Source organism: Thunnus thynnus, chromosome 3 (assembly GCF_963924715.1).
Source record: "Thunnus thynnus chromosome 3, fThuThy2.1, whole genome shotgun sequence".
In the NCBI taxonomy this organism is placed as follows: domain Eukaryota; kingdom Metazoa; phylum Chordata; class Actinopteri; order Scombriformes; family Scombridae; genus Thunnus; species Thunnus thynnus.
The window spans coordinates 14,454,840-14,473,933 of record NC_089519.1 but is presented as its reverse complement, the minus strand read 5'-3'; the positions used below and the strand labels follow the sequence as shown (position 1 = coordinate 14,473,933).

At 39.1% G+C, this 19,094-nt stretch overlaps 1 protein-coding gene across 5 annotated transcripts in view; it reads left to right on the top strand.

The window, feature by feature from the left end:
- The window catches only part of sorcs1 (sortilin-related VPS10 domain containing receptor 1), a 180,735-nt gene extending 169,958 nt beyond the window's left edge, over positions 1 to 10,777 (top strand). For 2 of the 5 annotated variants that reach the window (XM_067584388.1, XM_067584387.1), the window contains exons 24-27: positions 3,656 to 3,755; positions 4,230 to 4,335; positions 4,972 to 5,129; positions 6,695 to 10,777. In XM_067584388.1, coding sequence (XP_067440489.1) covers positions 3,656 to 3,755; positions 4,230 to 4,335; positions 4,972 to 5,129; positions 6,695 to 6,756 — 426 coding nt within the window. In that variant the 3' untranslated portion in view covers positions 6,757 to 10,777. Of the gene's footprint in view, positions 1 to 3,655; positions 3,756 to 4,229; positions 4,336 to 4,971; positions 5,130 to 5,274; positions 5,325 to 6,694 lie in introns of those variants that run through there. The other 3 variants (XM_067584389.1, XR_010927839.1, XR_010927838.1) reach the window with 3 other exon arrangements.
- Positions 10,778 to 19,094: the final 8,317 nt, after the last annotated feature.

Below are 19,094 nucleotides of genomic sequence, written 5' to 3'. Positions count from 1 at the left end.
ACCTTTGCTAAAAGTCTTAACTGAAAACAGCTAGTTTTGACAACTGAACTAATCTGTTTATCAAATTTGAAGGAGCTGTCAAAAATCACACCAAGATTCATTACAAAAGATCAATTGTAAGAAGCTAAAGGGCCAAGAGTATCATCAGAGTCATCCAATAGGTCAGGTCGTCAAAACATAACAATCTCAGTCTTATTTTCATTAAGACTGAGAAAGTTTAAATCCATCCAAGTTTTGATATCTTTTAAGTAGTTCAGCAAAGGCTGTATTGAATCTTTACTTTTTTAAATATACACAGATAGATTTGTATGTCATCAGCAAAACAACTGAAAGCAATATCATATCTCTTAAAAATGGACCGGGCAGCATATACAATCAAAAGAAGATGGGGCCCAAAATGGAGCCTTGAATACCCCACATGTAAGTGGAAGAATATTCACCTTGGTGAACAAAAAACTCTGTCAGGTATGAATGAAACCATTTGAGAGCAGTACCTTTGATACCTATGTACTGTTCAAGACATGATAAAGGGATTCTATGTTCCACAGTGTCAAAGCAGCAGTCAGGTCTAAAAACACCAGAAAAGCAGAGTTCCCTGAATCAACAGTGAAGAGAAGATCATCAAAAAACTCTTAAAAGAGCTGTTTCAATACTGTGGCATGGTTTAAAACCAGACTGCAACTTTTCATAAATGCCAAGGTTATCTAAAAATGTTTGCAATTGAATAAAAAAAGTACTCTCTCCAAAACTTTAAACAGAAAAGGTAGCTTAGATATTGGCATCTCTTTTTAACAGTTTTAACAGTTCTCTGGTATTTTGATAAGCAGTCCCATAAAATTCCTAAGTAGACTTAGAGTTTGGACCAACAATAACTACACAGTCAAAGTCAATACAGATTATAGACAGCAGTTAAGTGAAGTTATCAAAACAGTTTGCACAGTATTTAGGTGGCCTATAGATATTTAGAAATATAGTTTGAGAAGAGGAATTCAACTGAGGAGCCACATGTTCAAAAGAAGCAAAATTTCCTTAAGTTATCTTCTTGAATTGGAGGGCATCATTATCGGTTGAGTGCCTCCTGTTTCATAGCAGATTCACCATTCTTTTTCTATTACCTATCAAGACAGGAATTGAGAAAGCTACCAGTACACTGGGCCCTGGCTTGTCCTGGGAATATTCATGAGTGCCATCAGCTTTGTAGCCTGGACCCAGCAGATATCAGTTAGAGCCTGCTGTATTTTAAACACAAATAACTGGAGATGCTGTGCTTTCAGGCTGGGGAGACAGAAGATGATTGTTATGACATCATGGCAGGGAGGGAGGGGCTGGGCCAACACTGGCAGATGTGCCAACATTGGCAGAGGACTTAAAGCCCATGGTGGAAGTGGATGGCAAGGGGGGTTTAGGGGAGACAAAATGGGAGTAGGGCGGAAGGTAAGTTTGGTCCCAGCAGCTCTTTCATCTGGTCAGTGAACTCCAAGAGGGGGGAGGAGGGAGAAATTGTGACTGGAGAGGAAGGTGAACTGAATGAGGTTTGGGGGAGGGGGATGAATCCTCACAGGTGATTGTTGGTAAAGGGAGTGGAGACTCTTCTTCTTGGCTCTGATGTCTCTCGTGTTTAAAGCTCTCTTCAGGTGGGGGCTGAAGTGGCTCTCAAGGTTTCTGCTGCATTGTGTTATGTCTTCTTCTTGTTTTGATTCCTCTTGTCTCCTGTCCTTGGTAGAGGGAACAGATGGGTGATGCAGGAAGTAAAATAGGTTAGAGATGAACAATTTTACTCCTGACTTGTTAATGCAAAGTCCATCTGCTTTAAAAAGATGTTTGTGGTCCCCACGTTACTGTGTAACATGTAGGAAAAATTTCAAAGGCAATTATCATTTATTGCCTACTTTTTACAACCTAACTTTGTGGAAAGGAGAAGGGGAACAACAGGCTATGGAGAGTCCCTTAGAAGCACTTCGCGTGTATCAGTAGCTCAGCTGCAGTGACTCCCCACCTTGAGGGGTATTTGACATGTTTTTTTTTTCTTCCTGAAAACACATAATTTTTAAAATATTTGTATGAAACAAATATTGATAAAAAACCCACTATCTGTGCCTTGCCGAATGACGTTACACCCCTAGTACTTATAATACTATACTTGCTTGTTACGCTCTTCTCAAGAGGGCAAAACACAATTAACGCAACATTAATCTGACTCAGGTCTGTAGCTCAGTGGTTCCCAACCTGCTTTGGGTTGTGATCCCTTAAAATGTCCACTTGCCATCCTCCATCAGTTGCATATAACTGTGAGTTCTAGGCAGTTCTACAGAGGGATGATTTCTCAGGATTAGGAGCGAAAGTCTGAACCAGTTAAATTACTTTTGTTATCGTTAGTCATTTCCTGACCCCTCAGATCTATCTTGTGACTCCTTGGGGAGGTCTGGATCGCCAACCTGGTAACCACTGGTGTAGTCTTGTGGTAGTTCTTTTAATTTGTCCACCCTTTGTGTTCTGGCAGTCATTCACAAACTGACACAAACTGACTGCGGGCATTTGAACAGGAACACCCTCAGAAGTGCTGTCAAGGGCAAGTGATATTTGGACTCAATTATTTTTCAGTCTGACATTAGAAAAATGGATGAATCCATGCAAAGATTGATCAGAGCTAAAAACAAATTTGCTCTGAAATGTCAGAACAGAGTTAATAAATGATGAGTCAAAAGCAAAGACAGATGAGTCTGAGGTTTGATGATCTTAGCAATGACCTTTCTCAGGAGTTACATTAAAGGGGACCTATTATGCTTTTCCTTATTTTCAGACATATATATAATGTCACAATGTCAGATGTTCATGTTAAAAGTGGCCGACATGTCAAATATTAAGGTAAATGTATGAAGAAGTAATCACTGTTAGCAAAAAACACCAGCTTCAGACTGCTCTGAATGCTCAGTTTCCAATGTTTTTCCTACTTTCAGCCCAAGCCGATGTCGGTGACAGATTTGTTTATGTGGTCATCTGCTACACACACAGTGCACCAGTTCATTGCTTCACTTTGCTAACATTATGGTGTTTTTCCAATGTTTTCGGGGTAGTCACGCCAAGCCATGACTCCATTACACAGCACTGCAAATTAAAATAAGTAGTATACGTGTTGGAGGTGTGCTGGTTGTCTCCTGCTCTTCATCAAACATCAACATCATTGTGGCTGTTTCTGCTTGTACCATTCTTCCCCCCATTATTTCTAACCAATCTGCTGAACAAATAGCTCCAAATATATCCACATGTTGTTGTTTCGACCGTTTTTTAGCACCGCTAAACAAGTTCCACTAATTCAGTGAATAAAAGCCTCCTGTTATTTAGTAATTTGAAAGCTTTTAATTTGAAGCAGTAAAGCAGGAAATGTTGGGTTTGTGTCCAAACTTTACACAACTCTGATATGTAAATCTGGCCAATCAGAACAGAATGGGCTCATCGGTGGGTGGCTTAAGGGCAGACAGGAGCTCAAATGGACTGTGAAGAGACACGATGTATACTGAGGGGCTGCATAAAGAGTCAGTATAAGATAAATAAGGAGTTTTTTGAGCTTGAAATTAGCATATTAGGTCCTCTTTAAGTTTTTTTTGTACACAATGAGTTGTGTTGAAATCATGTCTCCCTCTGTATCCACCAACAGCTCTCTGAGGTTTTGCTCAGCGCCTTGAATCAAAACCTTGTCCAGTTCACATTGCGGCCAGGGGTCCAAGTCACCGTCTACGCAGCACACCTATCAGCAGGTAAACAAATATAGCCATGTGTAGAGCTGCCCAGGAGGGCCTTTGTACTTCCTGTAGTAAGTGGGACAGAACTTAAAGCATGCAGAAAGTTACAAGACTATCAGGAGACCTAGATACAGTGGACAGTTAGGTATATTTTTATTATTTTTGCTGCCCCCATCAACTAATAACCCCAACCCTGTGTCTGATTGGCTCCCACCATGTAGCTACACAGAGACATTCAGAGAGTGAGCATCGTTACAAGTATGTGTGCCTCTTCCTATTGGGGATGCTGCTACTGTCCTAAAGGGGCTTATAAGATAAAGAGTAAGAGAAGTCCATACTACTGTATATTAAAATGATTAATATATGATTTACATAGGTGTCATTTATTCTTTACACTGCTCATTGCATGATTCAGCTGGTTGGGAATACAGTTGTTGTTAGTTGTTGTGTTGTTTATTCTGTGTGCCTCCTGTCTCTCTGTCTCTGCAGCGCCCCTAGTGGACACCAGTGAGAACCACAGTGGCTCTGCCATGCTAATGCTGCTATCAGTAGTGGTTGTGGGTTTAGCTGTATTTGTCATCTACAAATTCAAGAGGTAAAGTGTTCATGAAATGTCATGTCTATAAAGTCGTCACATTGTGCGTGATAGGGAGGTGGTGAAAGGTGTCTGAGCATGCCAGGGGGATCCTGACAGCTCAGTAAACAAAAGCTGCCTGCGAGGCTACAGAGAAGGTTGATAGCTGCCTGTCAAACGTCTACGCCAGCGTACCCACCGTTCCTCAGTGGAGAATTGGCTTTTTCCTCACACATCTCCAGGGATCCTGTGGAAATTCTTTTGTCAGGTCAATCTTTGCAAAAGAAATGTCAGTCAGTCTTCAGTTGTTATCAATATTAAGCCCTTTGAACGTAGGCAGTTGACCTTTCTGAAATGTTAAATTATGTCTCCTTGCCAAGGTGCAATTTCAAGGGAAAAGGGCACAAAGGGTCATGAAGATTTACAGACAAGCAGAGAGAGAACAAAACTTCAGATTTACAGACTTTATTTAGTAGTTGTGGAAATGCTGAAATAGAATAGTTGCAAAGAAAACAAGCAATGTTGTCTGGTTGATGCAGATAATGAGATGATTATACATACAGTAACATATCGATGCACTGGCTGTGCCCTTGCTCTCTTTGTTTCAGTTAGGCTGTTCTCTTTATCCCTTTGCCTCACTGTAAATCTTTCCTCAAGGAAGATCCCAGGCCTCAACGTCTATGCGCAGATGCAGAACGAAAAAGAACAAGAAATGATGAGTCCAGCTAATCCAACAGAGGCCACAGAGTCCTCACAGCAGGACTTGGTGCATTCTTTGGAGATTCTGGACACAGAGTTTAACTCACGGCCCATCGGTAAATGTCCACTCTGGTTTGACTTTTGTGTGTGTGTGGCATTTAATTTTTTTTCTTCCACTGCTTGCCATATTTCATTCCATTGTGATCATGTGCTGATTGTTTCATGAGACTCATCCTGTGCTTTTTGTTGTGTGTTTCTCAGAAGTGAAATGGTCCGGTCAAGGGGTGAACGAAAACACTAAAGCAAAATGAGTATGATGAACAGTACAGTTGTTTCTCAGTAGAGCAATTAACCAGTTGATGAACACTAATGCTTTTAACCCTCATCCTACCAACATATTTAACATACAAGGGCTACCGACTGGCGTCCTGTACTACTGTAAGGACCAACCATCATAGCAAAATGTTAACTTATTTCTTCTCAAAACATTCTAAGCTATGTAATTAATTTCATCTGAAAAAAAATATTATTATTATTTTAGGAAAGTTACAGTTAATTTGCATATTGTGTAAAACGAAAAAATATATACCTTTCTTTAATACAAATTGCAGATTTATCCCAGTCTTTCCACAAAGCCTTCAAAATGACTGACAGAGTGACCCTACCCCCTGATAGTGTGTGATACTTTAAATTAGGACCCATGGCAAACATGAACTCAATAAACAGTTCCATCTATTAAAACTGCATAGATGGAATTGAGTGCTTTTGACTGGGGTCCCCCAGGACCCCAATACATTGGTATTTTTTAAAAAGCACTAATTGAAACAGAAACAGAAGGCAATAATATAATAATATTTTCTTTAAAGAGAAGAAAATAACACCCATCATAAATAAACAGTTTAAATTGAAATAAACGCACCTTTCCTCAATAAATATATTCTGCCTCTACAGCCTTTTGGTCTGATATGACCAATAGCTTATGGTAGCTGATGCTAACAAAATTCGGGTAGATATTGCTTGTATCTGAAATTACTGAGTAATTTCACTGACTCTAAGCATTTACCATTATCTTGTACTTCTCACTTGTGGCCACAGTGGCTGCTGTTCAAAAACATTTGTAATTTAAAAGCTGCTTTTCTGTTTTCATACATCCTTTCTCATCCAATTCAAAATTTGCTCCATATTATTTATATTGTCTAACACTTCTACTCTACTAAGACTTTGATGGCTGTTAAATAAACAACTTTTAAGTTGACATATCTGGTAAAATAATCTTTAAAGCTGCACTAATCAATATTTTACACTGTTAATAGTAACTAAAGTTATTCTGTAATGTGAAAGGAGTTGCTTGTACTAACAAACCAAATAAAATTATTATTCCCCAGCTCTACAGAGCCTTTTAGCCTCCTTTAGCTCATTGTTTTTGTTTCCTGGCCTCCACATTAAACTTTCATCAGCTGATTTACAGCGACTGAGATCTACTAATCTCCCTTTGTGCTACCTGGCCATTACCAAACTGCAAACAGACAATGTTAGCAATAAGTTGATGACCACACTGCAGCAATTTATACAGCTTTAAAGTATCTGTAATGCAACCAGCTAAATGTTGTAGATCTGCATTAGCTTTCAATATAAAATATCCGCTGATACCTGTTTCTTTCCCTGTCCTGTTTTCCCTCAGGATGTATGAAACCTCATGTACATGTGAAATTCTCCACAGAACTCCCCACGTACATCGTCTGAACTGGACTGGATTACCACTACAGCTGCGTCATGGATATTTTTTACCATTTGGGACACAATGGTTTTGAGCTTTATACCTGTGCATGTTGGACCCTGCTGACACATACTGTGCTCTGTTAAAACCAGAAGAAACTGTGTACAGGTTTTTAATTTCATTTTAACATATGTCTGATTATATTAAACATTTTAAAAATTCCATCTATTTATACAAGTCAGATACATAATCCAGAGGGAACGCCAGCATGAACTAGAGAGGAGAAAAAATGTAATAAGCAACAGTGTTTTGGTTTTGCTTACATATCTGAGATTGGTTTGCTGTTCTATGAAGCTAACAGCAGTAGTGTATTATTTATTCATATGAATATACTTTTATGAAGTATGTTATTGAAGTGAATTACACATTTATTTTGTAAATCATGAATGTCTATGTTAGAAATTTGTGTATTTTAATAACAAATGTCATACTAAACAGAAATGCTGTTATAAAATATGAATAGGGTACTTTAAAGCTTTTGGTCCATTGTCTCTTGGAAAGCTGATTTATGGCACAATACACATTTTCTACTGAAATATTTCTTTTTTTTCCGATTTTAATTTATTAACAACAGTACAGGGTTTGGTTTTCTGGATTAATTTAAATCTTGCTGTTAATCTAATGCTTCTGGTACTATTTATGATACATACCAGTTTGTAAAATGTTTTGTGCTTAAAAATAAGAGACCACTTCATAGCTAAGGTACTACAATGCACCTTCTGACTGAAAGTGATCCCCAAATATCACCAGGCATTACTCATTTTAGGAATAGAAGAAGAATAGAAGAAGAAACATGGGGACTGGAGGGTGGGGGTGGGGGGGGCTATCCCACAATGAAAAGGATTCCAGAGTCGTCCTCAGCCTCACCCCGATCACAGCCAACATTCCTACTAGAGGCAGAGTACAATTTATCAAGGCTCAGATTTAAGGTGCCAATTGGAATGAGATACAACTACTTTGTAGGAGAATCCAAAGAGCATGGCAGCAAGAAAGAGAGAGACAGAGAGAGAGGGGTTAAGAGAGATGGAAGAGTGCTTTTTGGGGACGTGACACATTAAGGGCGTTCTATTGGACAGAATAAGAGGAGGCTGACTTCTTGAATACTTAATGTGGCCAGTCAAGCTCAAGGCTGGCTAAGGTTGGTGACACATTTAGGTTAATGTCCTGCCTCGCTCTCAAGTAGCACCCATCTTCATCCCAGCTCATTATGTCACTCTGTAGGAGCAGGAGAAATAGAGCGCAGATGCTACCAGGCTACACGGATGGTTAGCTTGTTCAGAAGACTGTTGAGCCCTGTGGTACTTTGTGTGCCAAATCTGACAGATGTAAATGCCTGATTGATGCCTCTCAAATCTTTTGGGGCAACTTTTCCGGATTTGTTTTTCCTCCTTTTACTTTGTGGAAATGTGAAAGTACAGTATGGAAGGAGTGTGTTTTTTGTCATCCTAGGATCTACAATTGTTCTGTCATAGCTGTACAGAATTTTCCATAGCAGATGCACTTGCACTGACAAACCATGTAGAAACTTGACCATACAGAGTACTGATGATGAGACACTTTCATGCAACAGCTGCTTTGCATAATTTGACTTATAATAGCAGTTAAGACCCACTGAACACGAATGAATATCTTCTCAAGGCATTGTGGGATATCAGGCCATTCAGGACCACCACAGCAACAAGCAGTTGCTTTGGGCTGTATTAATTGCAACAAGCAGTGGCAAAGGTGATGTCATGTGATATTAGCCATGTTAGCAGCATGGCACTAGGGATAGCAATATCAGTCGGTCCTATCTCAACAATTGGATGGATTTCTATGAAATTCCATCATCAGGTCAAAAATTTGGTACATGGTGCTTAGACGATGACACAATCACTTTGGTGATGACCTGACTTTCCCTTTAGCACCACCAGCAGGTTAAGGTTTTCACTGATCCAGTGAAGTATCTCTACATCTATTCAGTGGATTGGCAGAACATTTGGTACAGACATTCATGGTTCTCAGAGAATGAATTCCACTGATTTTGGTGATTGTCTGACTTTAACTCTAGTGCCACCATAAGGTTGAACTTTATGGTTATAGTCGCCATAAGATTTGTTACATACATTCATGTTCCTCTTAGGATGAATTGTAATAATTTTGGCATTCCCCAGACTTTTCCTCTAGCACCATCATCAGGTCAAAATTTCAATTTGCCCAATTTCTTCATGACCAAATACTGGCAGGACTAATTACATTCCCAGCAGCTTCAGCTGTATTTTGTGTTTAGTGCTAATTAGCAAATGTTATCCTGCTAAGACATTAAACTAAGGTGGTGAAAATGGAAAATATTATACCTGCTTAGCATCAGCATGTTAGCATTGTCATTATGAGCATGTTGATGTTAGCATTTAGCTCAAAGCACAGCTGTATGACTCTTATGGTCCTCCGAGTGAGTCCTCGCCAACAAGTGGCATAGTGATACTGACGATGCTTTCAAACATACAGATAAGAGGGCAGACAGTCTCTTGTCTCCTATAAGCCTAAAGCTTACATATCGAGCTCAGATCAGATATTTTCCTCAGTTGCCACTATACCAACACAAGACAAAATAGTTAATTTCCCTGGCAATGTGTTTCCTCATAGTTCTTCTCATTCAGGTACCAATAACTTGTTAAAGTTCATCATAGAGAAATGGGAAGCTGTTGACTGCAGCATTTATTGGAGTACTTATAAGTAGTTAAGTTGGAATAAAAAAAATAATAAAAAGTGCTTCTGTTTCATAAGGGAATCAAAATGTGTGCGACCGGTTGTCTCCAGGTATTTGATCCTTTGCAGAACACATTTGCATACAGTTGAACTGAACTTACACATGCAGTACTGCTGGGTGCTTCTTGAGCCTTTTGAGTTGCAGTTGGTGGCGTCAGCGTCACGTCACATCTCCAGTGTTTGAGTCCATATTTGTGAATGGAGATAATAAGTCTAAAATGATAAGTCTAAAAGAATTAATATTTCAAAACTGCATGGTAAGATGATTTAGGTAACAGTTCTTCTTCCATCTTCAATTTCCATTGTAGCTCATATGTTTGGACCGCACCTTATGTGTGCCCTATCTGAGGTTGCAGGACAGAATTTGTTGTCAGCTATGAGGTGATATATCTCGTTCCATTGCATGGTGTATGAGGGCAATTTTACATATTGGTGGTTGGAATTTTGTAAATCAGTGAAATGTCTCCAAAATGTAGCACTAAAATAATATTTGGATTCCCTGTGCTTAAGGAAATTTAAGTTTGTTTGTTTTTTTCTTTTTTTTTTTTTTTTTACAGGTTTTGCAAAATTAAGAATGTAAAGTTGTATACTGAGAGGATTTAGTTCATGTTTCAGATTTAGAAAAGAGGTCCCCACCTCTCTCTGTCTGGCTCTGATTTTAACAGTTTGATGGAGCCACATAGTAGCCTGTAACCACAGAACTACGGTCCGAAACAGTGGAGTGCTAATCCTAAAGTCAGCTGCAGGGGACAGGAAATTACTCTGCCAGACATGATCAGGAGGTTGGTCATGATAAAAGCAACTTCTGTGTTTGAGTTTCAGTGGGACGAGGACAGGTTGAACAGACAGGATATACAGCTAACAAGAGGTATCTTTGGCCTCCTGGTTAGGACATGCTGTGATGTGACAGCACACCGTATCAATATGTAGACTAGCTTTGAGCTACACTCTCTTCCTCTCTCTCCCTCTCTCTGTCTCTCTATCTCGTCGTTCTCGCAGAATTAGCAAGATTATTATTTTTGTAGAGAAATAATAATAATAAAAAAAATTTATTACTGTACAGCTTTTGTATAAGAACAGACGGTAAGGTGTTACAGTGTTTTTGTTTGACCTCAACTGTGCTGTGTGTAATTGTTTTATGCATTTACAATCATATTTATTAAATGGAAAGAAGTCTGTTAACTGTGCTCTCATTTTCTTACAATATTTGTAAAGAAATATGTATTTGCGGAAGTAATATTCAACCTATAAAGAAAACAAATCAAATGTGTTGGTATTTTCTTCTACACACACATACAGTACATATGCATTTACATTCATTTAACCCTCATCCTACCAACATATTTAACATACAAGGGCTACTGACAGGGTCCCTGGGGACCCGAAAATAAACCACTGTAAGAAACAACCATAATAGCAAAATGTTAATGTATTTCTTCTCAAAACATTATTAGCTATGTAATCAATGTCATCTGAAAAAAAAAGATTATATTGGGAAAGTTACAGTTAATTTGCATATTGTGTAAAACGAAAGTATATGGCCTACCTTTCTTTAATACAAATTGCAACTTTTATCCCAAATACAATCTTTCCATAAAGCCTTCAAAATGACTGACAAAGTACCCCTATACTTTAAATTAGGACCCATGGCAAACATGAACTCAATAAATAGTTCAATCTTTAGGTGGAATTGGGTGCTTTTGACTGGGGTTGCCCAGGACCCCAATACATCAGCATTTTTAAAAAGCACTAATTAAAACAGAAACCAAAAACAATTATATGAAGTCATTAGGAACCAATTGACGGACAAAGTCATGAAAAATTGGAATGACAGTGTTAAAGGCCTAGTAGGTGGCCTCGAAAGGCAGAGACAGGAGGCAGATGGCAGTTATAAAGAGTTTATTGTAAGTGAAGGTGTGGGACAGATGAGGAGGCAGATGATGGGGTAGATGAAGGCTGAATAAGTGTGGCAGGCAGGTGGGCAGAGCCGGGCTGGAGTTCAGGCAGCTGGAGTCTGGGTGGAGAGTGCTGGTGATCCTGGACAGAAGAAAAACGGGTTAAGAACATGGCAGACTAAATTGAAAAAAACAGGATACAGGGTCAAAATGTCTGAAGAGCTGGAGATGGGACTAACTGTGTAGCTGAGTCTACAATCCAGCGCTGACTGACTGAACCAAGAAGCATAAGTATGCTGATGACTCCAATCAGTGACAACTGGGCAGCTGAAGCCAAATCCAGCAGCGTAGGCTGACAGTCATTAAGCCACAACCTGCACAGAGAGGGGGAGAAAGACTAGGAGGCAGAGGGCATGACAGACAGAATGAAACACATTTTAGATATGACAAAAAATATACCCTTGGGGTCTGCAGGTACCCTAGTCAGTACAATTAAGGTTAAACAGTGGTGATATATTTCTATAGTGCTTTCAAAGAATCAATAAACTGTATTATGGAGCCTTTTCTGTTAGAACATTGATAAAACTATCTATTACAACTACCACTCATGGTTCAGAAGTATGTTTGCCATGATGAGTTCCAAAAAATCTGATATAAAGTAGATATAAAGGGCATCCATGTGATCTCACTGTAAATGGAAGTGTCCATTGGCCATAGATATGTCAGCAAGGCAAGAGTCACATTACAGACAGCCAAAGGCATCCGTAGGCTACTTTTAGATACCTTTGCTAGCTATGCTACCATTACAGCTTACTTAAAGCAATTTTCTACTTATTTTTCCTTTGCTGAGGAAGGGGTTGTCTTTAGCTTTTTGCAGGACTCTTAAATAGCAAGAAAGGGTAGAGTTAGGTGACAGTGCAACATTTTGGGCACTTTTTTTTTTACTGTCCCCAAATGTGGTCTGGCTAATCTGATTGCATTCTGATGCGTTCTGTGCGTATTTACTCTGCATATACCTTCATCCAAATGCAGAAAAGATATCGAGATAGAGATTGCATCTTGATACCAAGTGTAAATGGTGTTTTAGATTTCTTTCTTCCCAGTATTGCAGCTGTCACCATATAGTGCAGCTATAGTTGGATCAGATTTCTTTATTGTCATTTCTCATCACTCACATACATGAAATAATATTTGCCCTCTGCATTTGACCCATACACACACACACTAAGAGCAGTGGGCAGCTGCAGTGTGTCGCCCGGGACCAACTCCAGTTCTTTTTGCCAGTGCCAGTGGTCAGGCGCACTGACAGGAGTATTAACCCAAACATACATGTCTTTGATGGTGGGATAAAACTGGAGCATCCGGTGGAAACCAGAAAGGATGTGGGATGGCCTGGGTTTGAACCCAGGACCTTCTTGCATCAGTGCTAACCACTGAGACATCATGATTAATGGTGATTAGGGGGGTTGTATCACATGAAAGGTGATGTCAAAACCTCTGGACTAAGCTCCTAGAGAATCTTTCACAGTCTTTCACCCCCCAACCTTTCTTTAGTGCCACTATCAGGTCAGAAGTTCCCTTTGACTGATATTTTGATCCATGACATACTACAGACAGGTGACAAATTAAAGAAACAGTGTATGATGAAAATGGTGAGAATCATATATGTCCTTCACAGTCACCAAATCTAAACCCAAAAAATTACAAATGAAGGAATATCTTTTCTAAGACACATTGTGTTTATTTTTCCTTTGATTTGAGGGTATTTTAAATAGGTACTAATGACATGATCATGGAATTTGTTGTGGATATTCATAGCTTTAGAAACATGAATGTTATTGGTGACACTTTGACCTCTCCTTTAGCACAACCATCAGACTCAAATTTCCACCTGCACAAAATGAAAAAAAAATCCAAATCTTGGCATGAACATTGCTGAGCACATTCATTTTCCTCAGAGGCTGAACTCTTTTCATTTTGGATGGAACATTAACCCCATGTGTCACCCTCATGTCAAAATTGTACACAAAGTATGTCATTAGCTGTTAAACAAATAATATGAAATATGCTGGGTACGCTCATGCTCCCAAGTGGGTAAACCCTTTTGAAAAAGCAATTGGCTTTTGTTTGTGTAATGAATGTTGCACTGTGGCCCATTTCTAGAACTTCAGTGTTTATCACCAAATTGTTAATGACAAATCTATTTATTGAATAGCACCTTGCCAAAATGGTTAGCCAAAATTAGTTCATGGTGATAGTTTTGGAAAGTAATAGAATATTGAATTCAAGCACATTAAATAAACTATTCTGGCCATTTTCCCCTTGAATTTCATAGATAGTCTTACTGGGGAGCAACCTATCAGTAAACTGACTGGAATAAAAAAGTTAGTTTAGTAGTTTATAACAGTTTGTCAAGCAGAAGGGATACCCTCATAAATAGGGATGAGAAACTGAGATGGAGTCATTAAAGATGAAGATGTTAATTTCAGCCTGGATATAACCTTAACAAGTTTCAGTGCAGAATATAATGATGCTGAAGTGAGTGATAGTGCATAAAGGATAAAAGTAATTATAGCTGGCTCTGTTATTTATGCAGTTCCTAAAATAGCTGAGGTTGGAGCAGTCATGATAATAATGATGATGGCCAAGGCAATGGCAAAACTAACACAAAGTGATTGTTTGACTGATTCATGTTGATGCTGCCAGTGTACAGTACATATCTCAGCTGAGGCTTTTAGGGAGGATATATCATCTGGATAATAATGATGACTGTGTTACTCATGGGAATAAGTCATCATAGTTCACATGATGCACATATCCAAAGGCTTCCATTGTCCTTAACAGAAGAGTAGAGAGACAGACCACAGAGCAGTGTTGTGCACTGATGCTATTGCCGCTGACGAGAGTCAAGGGGCCCCAGACAGAGTGGTCGGGAAGGAGCGTTGGATGACAGACTCTTTAATCGTTCTTAGCCAGAAGATGCACAGGCGCCCAGGGGAGGGAGAAGATTACCAAGAGATCAATTCCAAAACAGGGCTGGCTCTGCTGACATCTCAAGGCAGTGCACTGCAGTGCCCCATGGGACCTGGCTGCCAATACAGGCTGGTATTACTGTGGATTTAGTGTGAAGGAGACTCTGAGAGGGGTGAAGAGAGGCTTTTGGTGGAGGTAAATAGGAGGAGGATTACATAAACTGTTATAGACTTCTGGTAACTGGTTACTAGCCTTAGTCCACAACATCACAATTTGATACAGACAAGAAATGAGAAAAATTTAGATATCAGGTATGGTCACGTTGCATCAAATCTTCTCAGCTGTTGTGAAATAAGGCAGTCACACTAGAGAGTAGATAAAATGAACTAGAAAGCACTGGGGGACCTCACCAGTTAAAATATGTCATTTTAATCATAGGAAAATGTTAAAAATGTTTCATCTTAACAGGATGTATGCATAAAAATACACATATCAATAGACAATCATTATGTACATGTTTTCTGTATGCAGAAGTGCCAACGTTTATAAGAAATTAGTAAAAATCTCAACTCAAGGTTCTCTTTCCAGAACTTTTAACCACATCTCACGGGTCTCATTAATGAATGGGGTTGCTGGCTCAGTTATCATCACATGTCTTAGACAACTATGACCTGTGACAACTGAGGCCCTGTCCACATTAATATATTTTCATTTTAAAATGCATACATTTACACCTAGCGTCCACACTACATTTTCAAACCTCTAAACCGAGACTTTTGAAAACCCTGGTGCCCCTGTTTTAGTTTGAAAACGCCAGTATTACGTTGTAATCTGCACTGGTGGAAAGGGAGAGACCTACAGGCCTGGTTCTACGAGGGTGCAGCATGCATCGCACCCTCAGTTGATGAGCTGCTAACTCAACGCCTCCTTCATAAGAAAAAAAAACAGAATATCGAGTTATAAGTGACCAGTCTGATGTGTGTAGAGGTGTGTGTGGTTATGCTGCAGCAGCCTGGTGTCATCAGGTGGTTTAATGAAGGTAAACACAGTGAAAGGCCTAACAGCACTGCGCTCTGGCGTGTTATTTCTCAGAGGCTGCATCAGTCCTGCTGCCTTCAGATGCTGCAGAGATTTAATGAACTGAAGGAGAAGCTTTTCCTACAGTTTAAAGCAGCTGTGAACAACATACACTGTAAAAATCATCACCCACATTCATTTATATATCAATGCAGACTGATTTATTGACTTTCCTTAAAGTCTGTTTGCTGCTATGTTAAGAAATGGGAGGCATTGCTGGGTCTGAACCTGCCCTGGCAGGGAGTCTGGAGTCTTCTGGTGGAAGAAGCTGGGTGGTACAAGCTGCCTACAAGATAGCAAGACAGAGAAAGAGAGAAAGGGCTGGTTTATGATAAATGAGCTTGACATAAGGCAGCTGATATACAGTCTGCAGGTCCTGAGTGGATAACAGGCTGCACTTGGTGAACGACAGTAATAGTAGAAACAGAGAATAAATCTGGCCTTGGAAGTAGAGGAAATAACTTCCATCCGCCTCTGTTAACAGGAACAGTTAATCCACTATATATGTACAGTAAAAATTCATTCTCATATATTTTTGCAAAATTAAAGTCGAATCAGCAATCAATGCATTCATTGAGGAAAATAAATTGAAGATGTTTTCTCATAAATGTAATATAGCATCACACACATAACAAGAAGGCAGTCTTATAATTACACATACTCTCTGAATTACAAGATTTTTTAAAAAAGAATTAACATAGGTATGATAAGATCTAATTGTTATGCAGTGGTTTTTTCACAAAACTAAAACTTTAAGTTATTATTATTTGATACTGAAGTCAACCAACTTTATTGTTCTTTGATGAAGCAATGCACTCCACTCTGTACTTCTGCACCTTTTTAAATCCACAGAATTCACATAGGAGGAACATAAACGAAAGACTGGACCACAGCAGAGTAAACTCCACAAATTTAGCTTTGACTCAGTCTTGTCATCGCACTTCCATAAACTTCCAAGTAAAATCATTTTGGTTAAGGTTAGGCTATATTGATTTCCTGGATGGTACAATTGTTTCACTCTATTTTTAATATATTTTCATAAAGATTCACATGAGGGCAGTCTGAGTCATTTAACTAGTAATTGGCCTAAATAGTTCAACATCCTGTACAAGGAGACTGTGGATAGACAAAAACAAAACAAAACAAAAAAGCTGAGTTTGTTTTAGTCTCTATATGTTGAAAAAAATAGTACAATCGCTCTAAAAGCAAACTATCCTTTTGACCTCAAACTACTGTACATTATATAACTGTTCCCTCCTGCAGACGCATGTGCACCTGTGTTGTCTGTCTCATAACAGCTGAATTTAAAGCTGTGTTAAAAGTGATTTTCAGGTTAGAAGTGGAAAATATTCAACTTTTCTGACTATTCATGGACAAGGTCTACTATCTTTCATGTAGATCAGTGTCACACTGGGGACAAGTAATTCTTTCTCTTTTGTTTCAGTACTTACTGATTTGTTGGACTTTGCTACATGGATATGGCATTGAGTGCTAAAAGATGTATTTCTTTTTTCTCTACAGTTAAAATGATATTACTTGAACTGTCCAGATGTAGCAAACTCCACTCCTTGGTGAGAGCTATTTTTTTTTTCATTCAAAACCATTGCTACAATAGCATTACCTTGGATAATTTGCTGACTGTTTGTGGTACCATCAGCTTATAATGACCCAATACATTGCTTAGGCCAACTCTGATAATGTCAGATTCAATGGCCCATGACGTCATATTCAATTAAAAATGCAGCATAATGACAAAATCTCAAGCACTGCAGTAAATAGACCTAATCGCTCGAAGAGGGAAAACTCTGAGATCGAGGACAGCCTGTTACTTTAAGTCAGGGTTGTCAGTGTGCGTTTATATGTGTGTGTGTGTGTGTGTGTGTGTGTGTGTGTGTGTGGTGGTGGTGGTGGTGGGATGTACACAACTATGTGTATCTGTGTTTTGCGACAAGCTTTTGCAAGTATGTATGTGTTTATCTATCTGCATGTGTGTGTTTATATGTGTAAATTTGTGTCATTTGCATGTTCAGTGGTGTGTGTATTTCATGAAACTAGTGCAGTGCCCGTTCAAAACGTACCTGTTTGGAATGGGCCGATTGCTTATTATTTCTCGAGAACTGCATATGTATGTATCAACTGACAAATGTATCAATTGAAACGATAATGGATTAATAAATTAAATGCTTTAAATCCAGACAGAAACTTCACCAGTGAGACTAAACTGAGGTTGAACTGTAGAAGCAGTTTACAGCATTCCATTGGTTGATTCTGCTGCCAATCAACTGTGTCTGCATTCTTATTGGCTAGTTTTACTGCCTCTGCCTCAGTTTTTTTCTTTTGTGTGGCGCTCGTTCAGCAAGTTAGAGCCCAGAAGCTCCGCCCCGCTGTGATGTGATGGTGTTTATATCAAACAGCCCCCTCTGCACTCAGACATGGAGCTGAGCGGCTCGCTGTTCATTTGTTTATTCAAGTTTATTAAATGTGTTGCATATCCAAACAACTTCACACTCAACACTGCACTTGCTTGGGTCCTCAGCAGTACACACGCCAAGTGTGAAGTTGAGTCAGAGCCCAGAAGCCCCGCCCCACTGTGATGTGACAGTGTTTATATCAAACAGCCCCTGTTGCTGTTCGCTTGTTTATTCAAAGTTTATTAATATTAAACATGTTGTGTGTCCAAATTGCACCAAATTTGAAACTGCACTCCCTTGTGTCCCCAGCAATACACCCACCAAGTGTGAAGTAGATCGGATGAACTGTTCTTGAGATTATTATTATTGTTATTATTATTTCTTTTTTTTAGTGAGACAAGACCTAACAGGTGAAACAAGACATCTTGTAACACAGTGGGTGACTTGACAAGGTTGACACAACATATCAAACATGTGGGCATTAAGGAAATGTTATAGAAACAGTGAATGAAGTTGGGTTTTGAACGTCGACTGTATGTAAAGATGGACATAGTGAGGTGTGACATCAGAGTTGCAGCTCATGGTCGACGCCATCTTTTCCATTTGGAGCCAGGACTTTCCAAATTAGGAGTGCTGGGTGTTGCCTCTCACGCTCTGAAAAACACACCTTGCTACCTCGGACCCAAGCTAATGCTAGCTTACTGGGAACACCCAAGCAGGTAGTTCTGAAAAGTGAAGCCAATGAGGAAGTGCTTTAAACCTGCATTCTCTCTAATGGCCATCAGGGGGCGACTCCACTGGCTCCAAACAGAAGTCTATGAGAAAATGACCCCACTTCTTACTTCATTTATCACCTCAGTAAACAGTTTCCTAATAAATTTATGGTCTCAATCGCTAGTTTCAAGTCTTCTTCAATACAGCATGATGTTCATTTTGTAAATTATGGTCCCATTTAATTTACATATATTTAATGGGACCATATTATATTATTATAATAGATATATAATAATAATAACAATAAAAAAAACTCAATCGTTTATCGCTAAGATCCTAATACACAGCAGCTATATTTAAATGAGGCATTATAAATTATAAACAAAAGACTGACTTTGCAGTAAATAGAGTCAAACATAAGAAGTCTGCAGAGTCCTCTTAGCGATGGAGGGCAACGAGGGTTAGCAGGGACCATCCAGCCTTTAT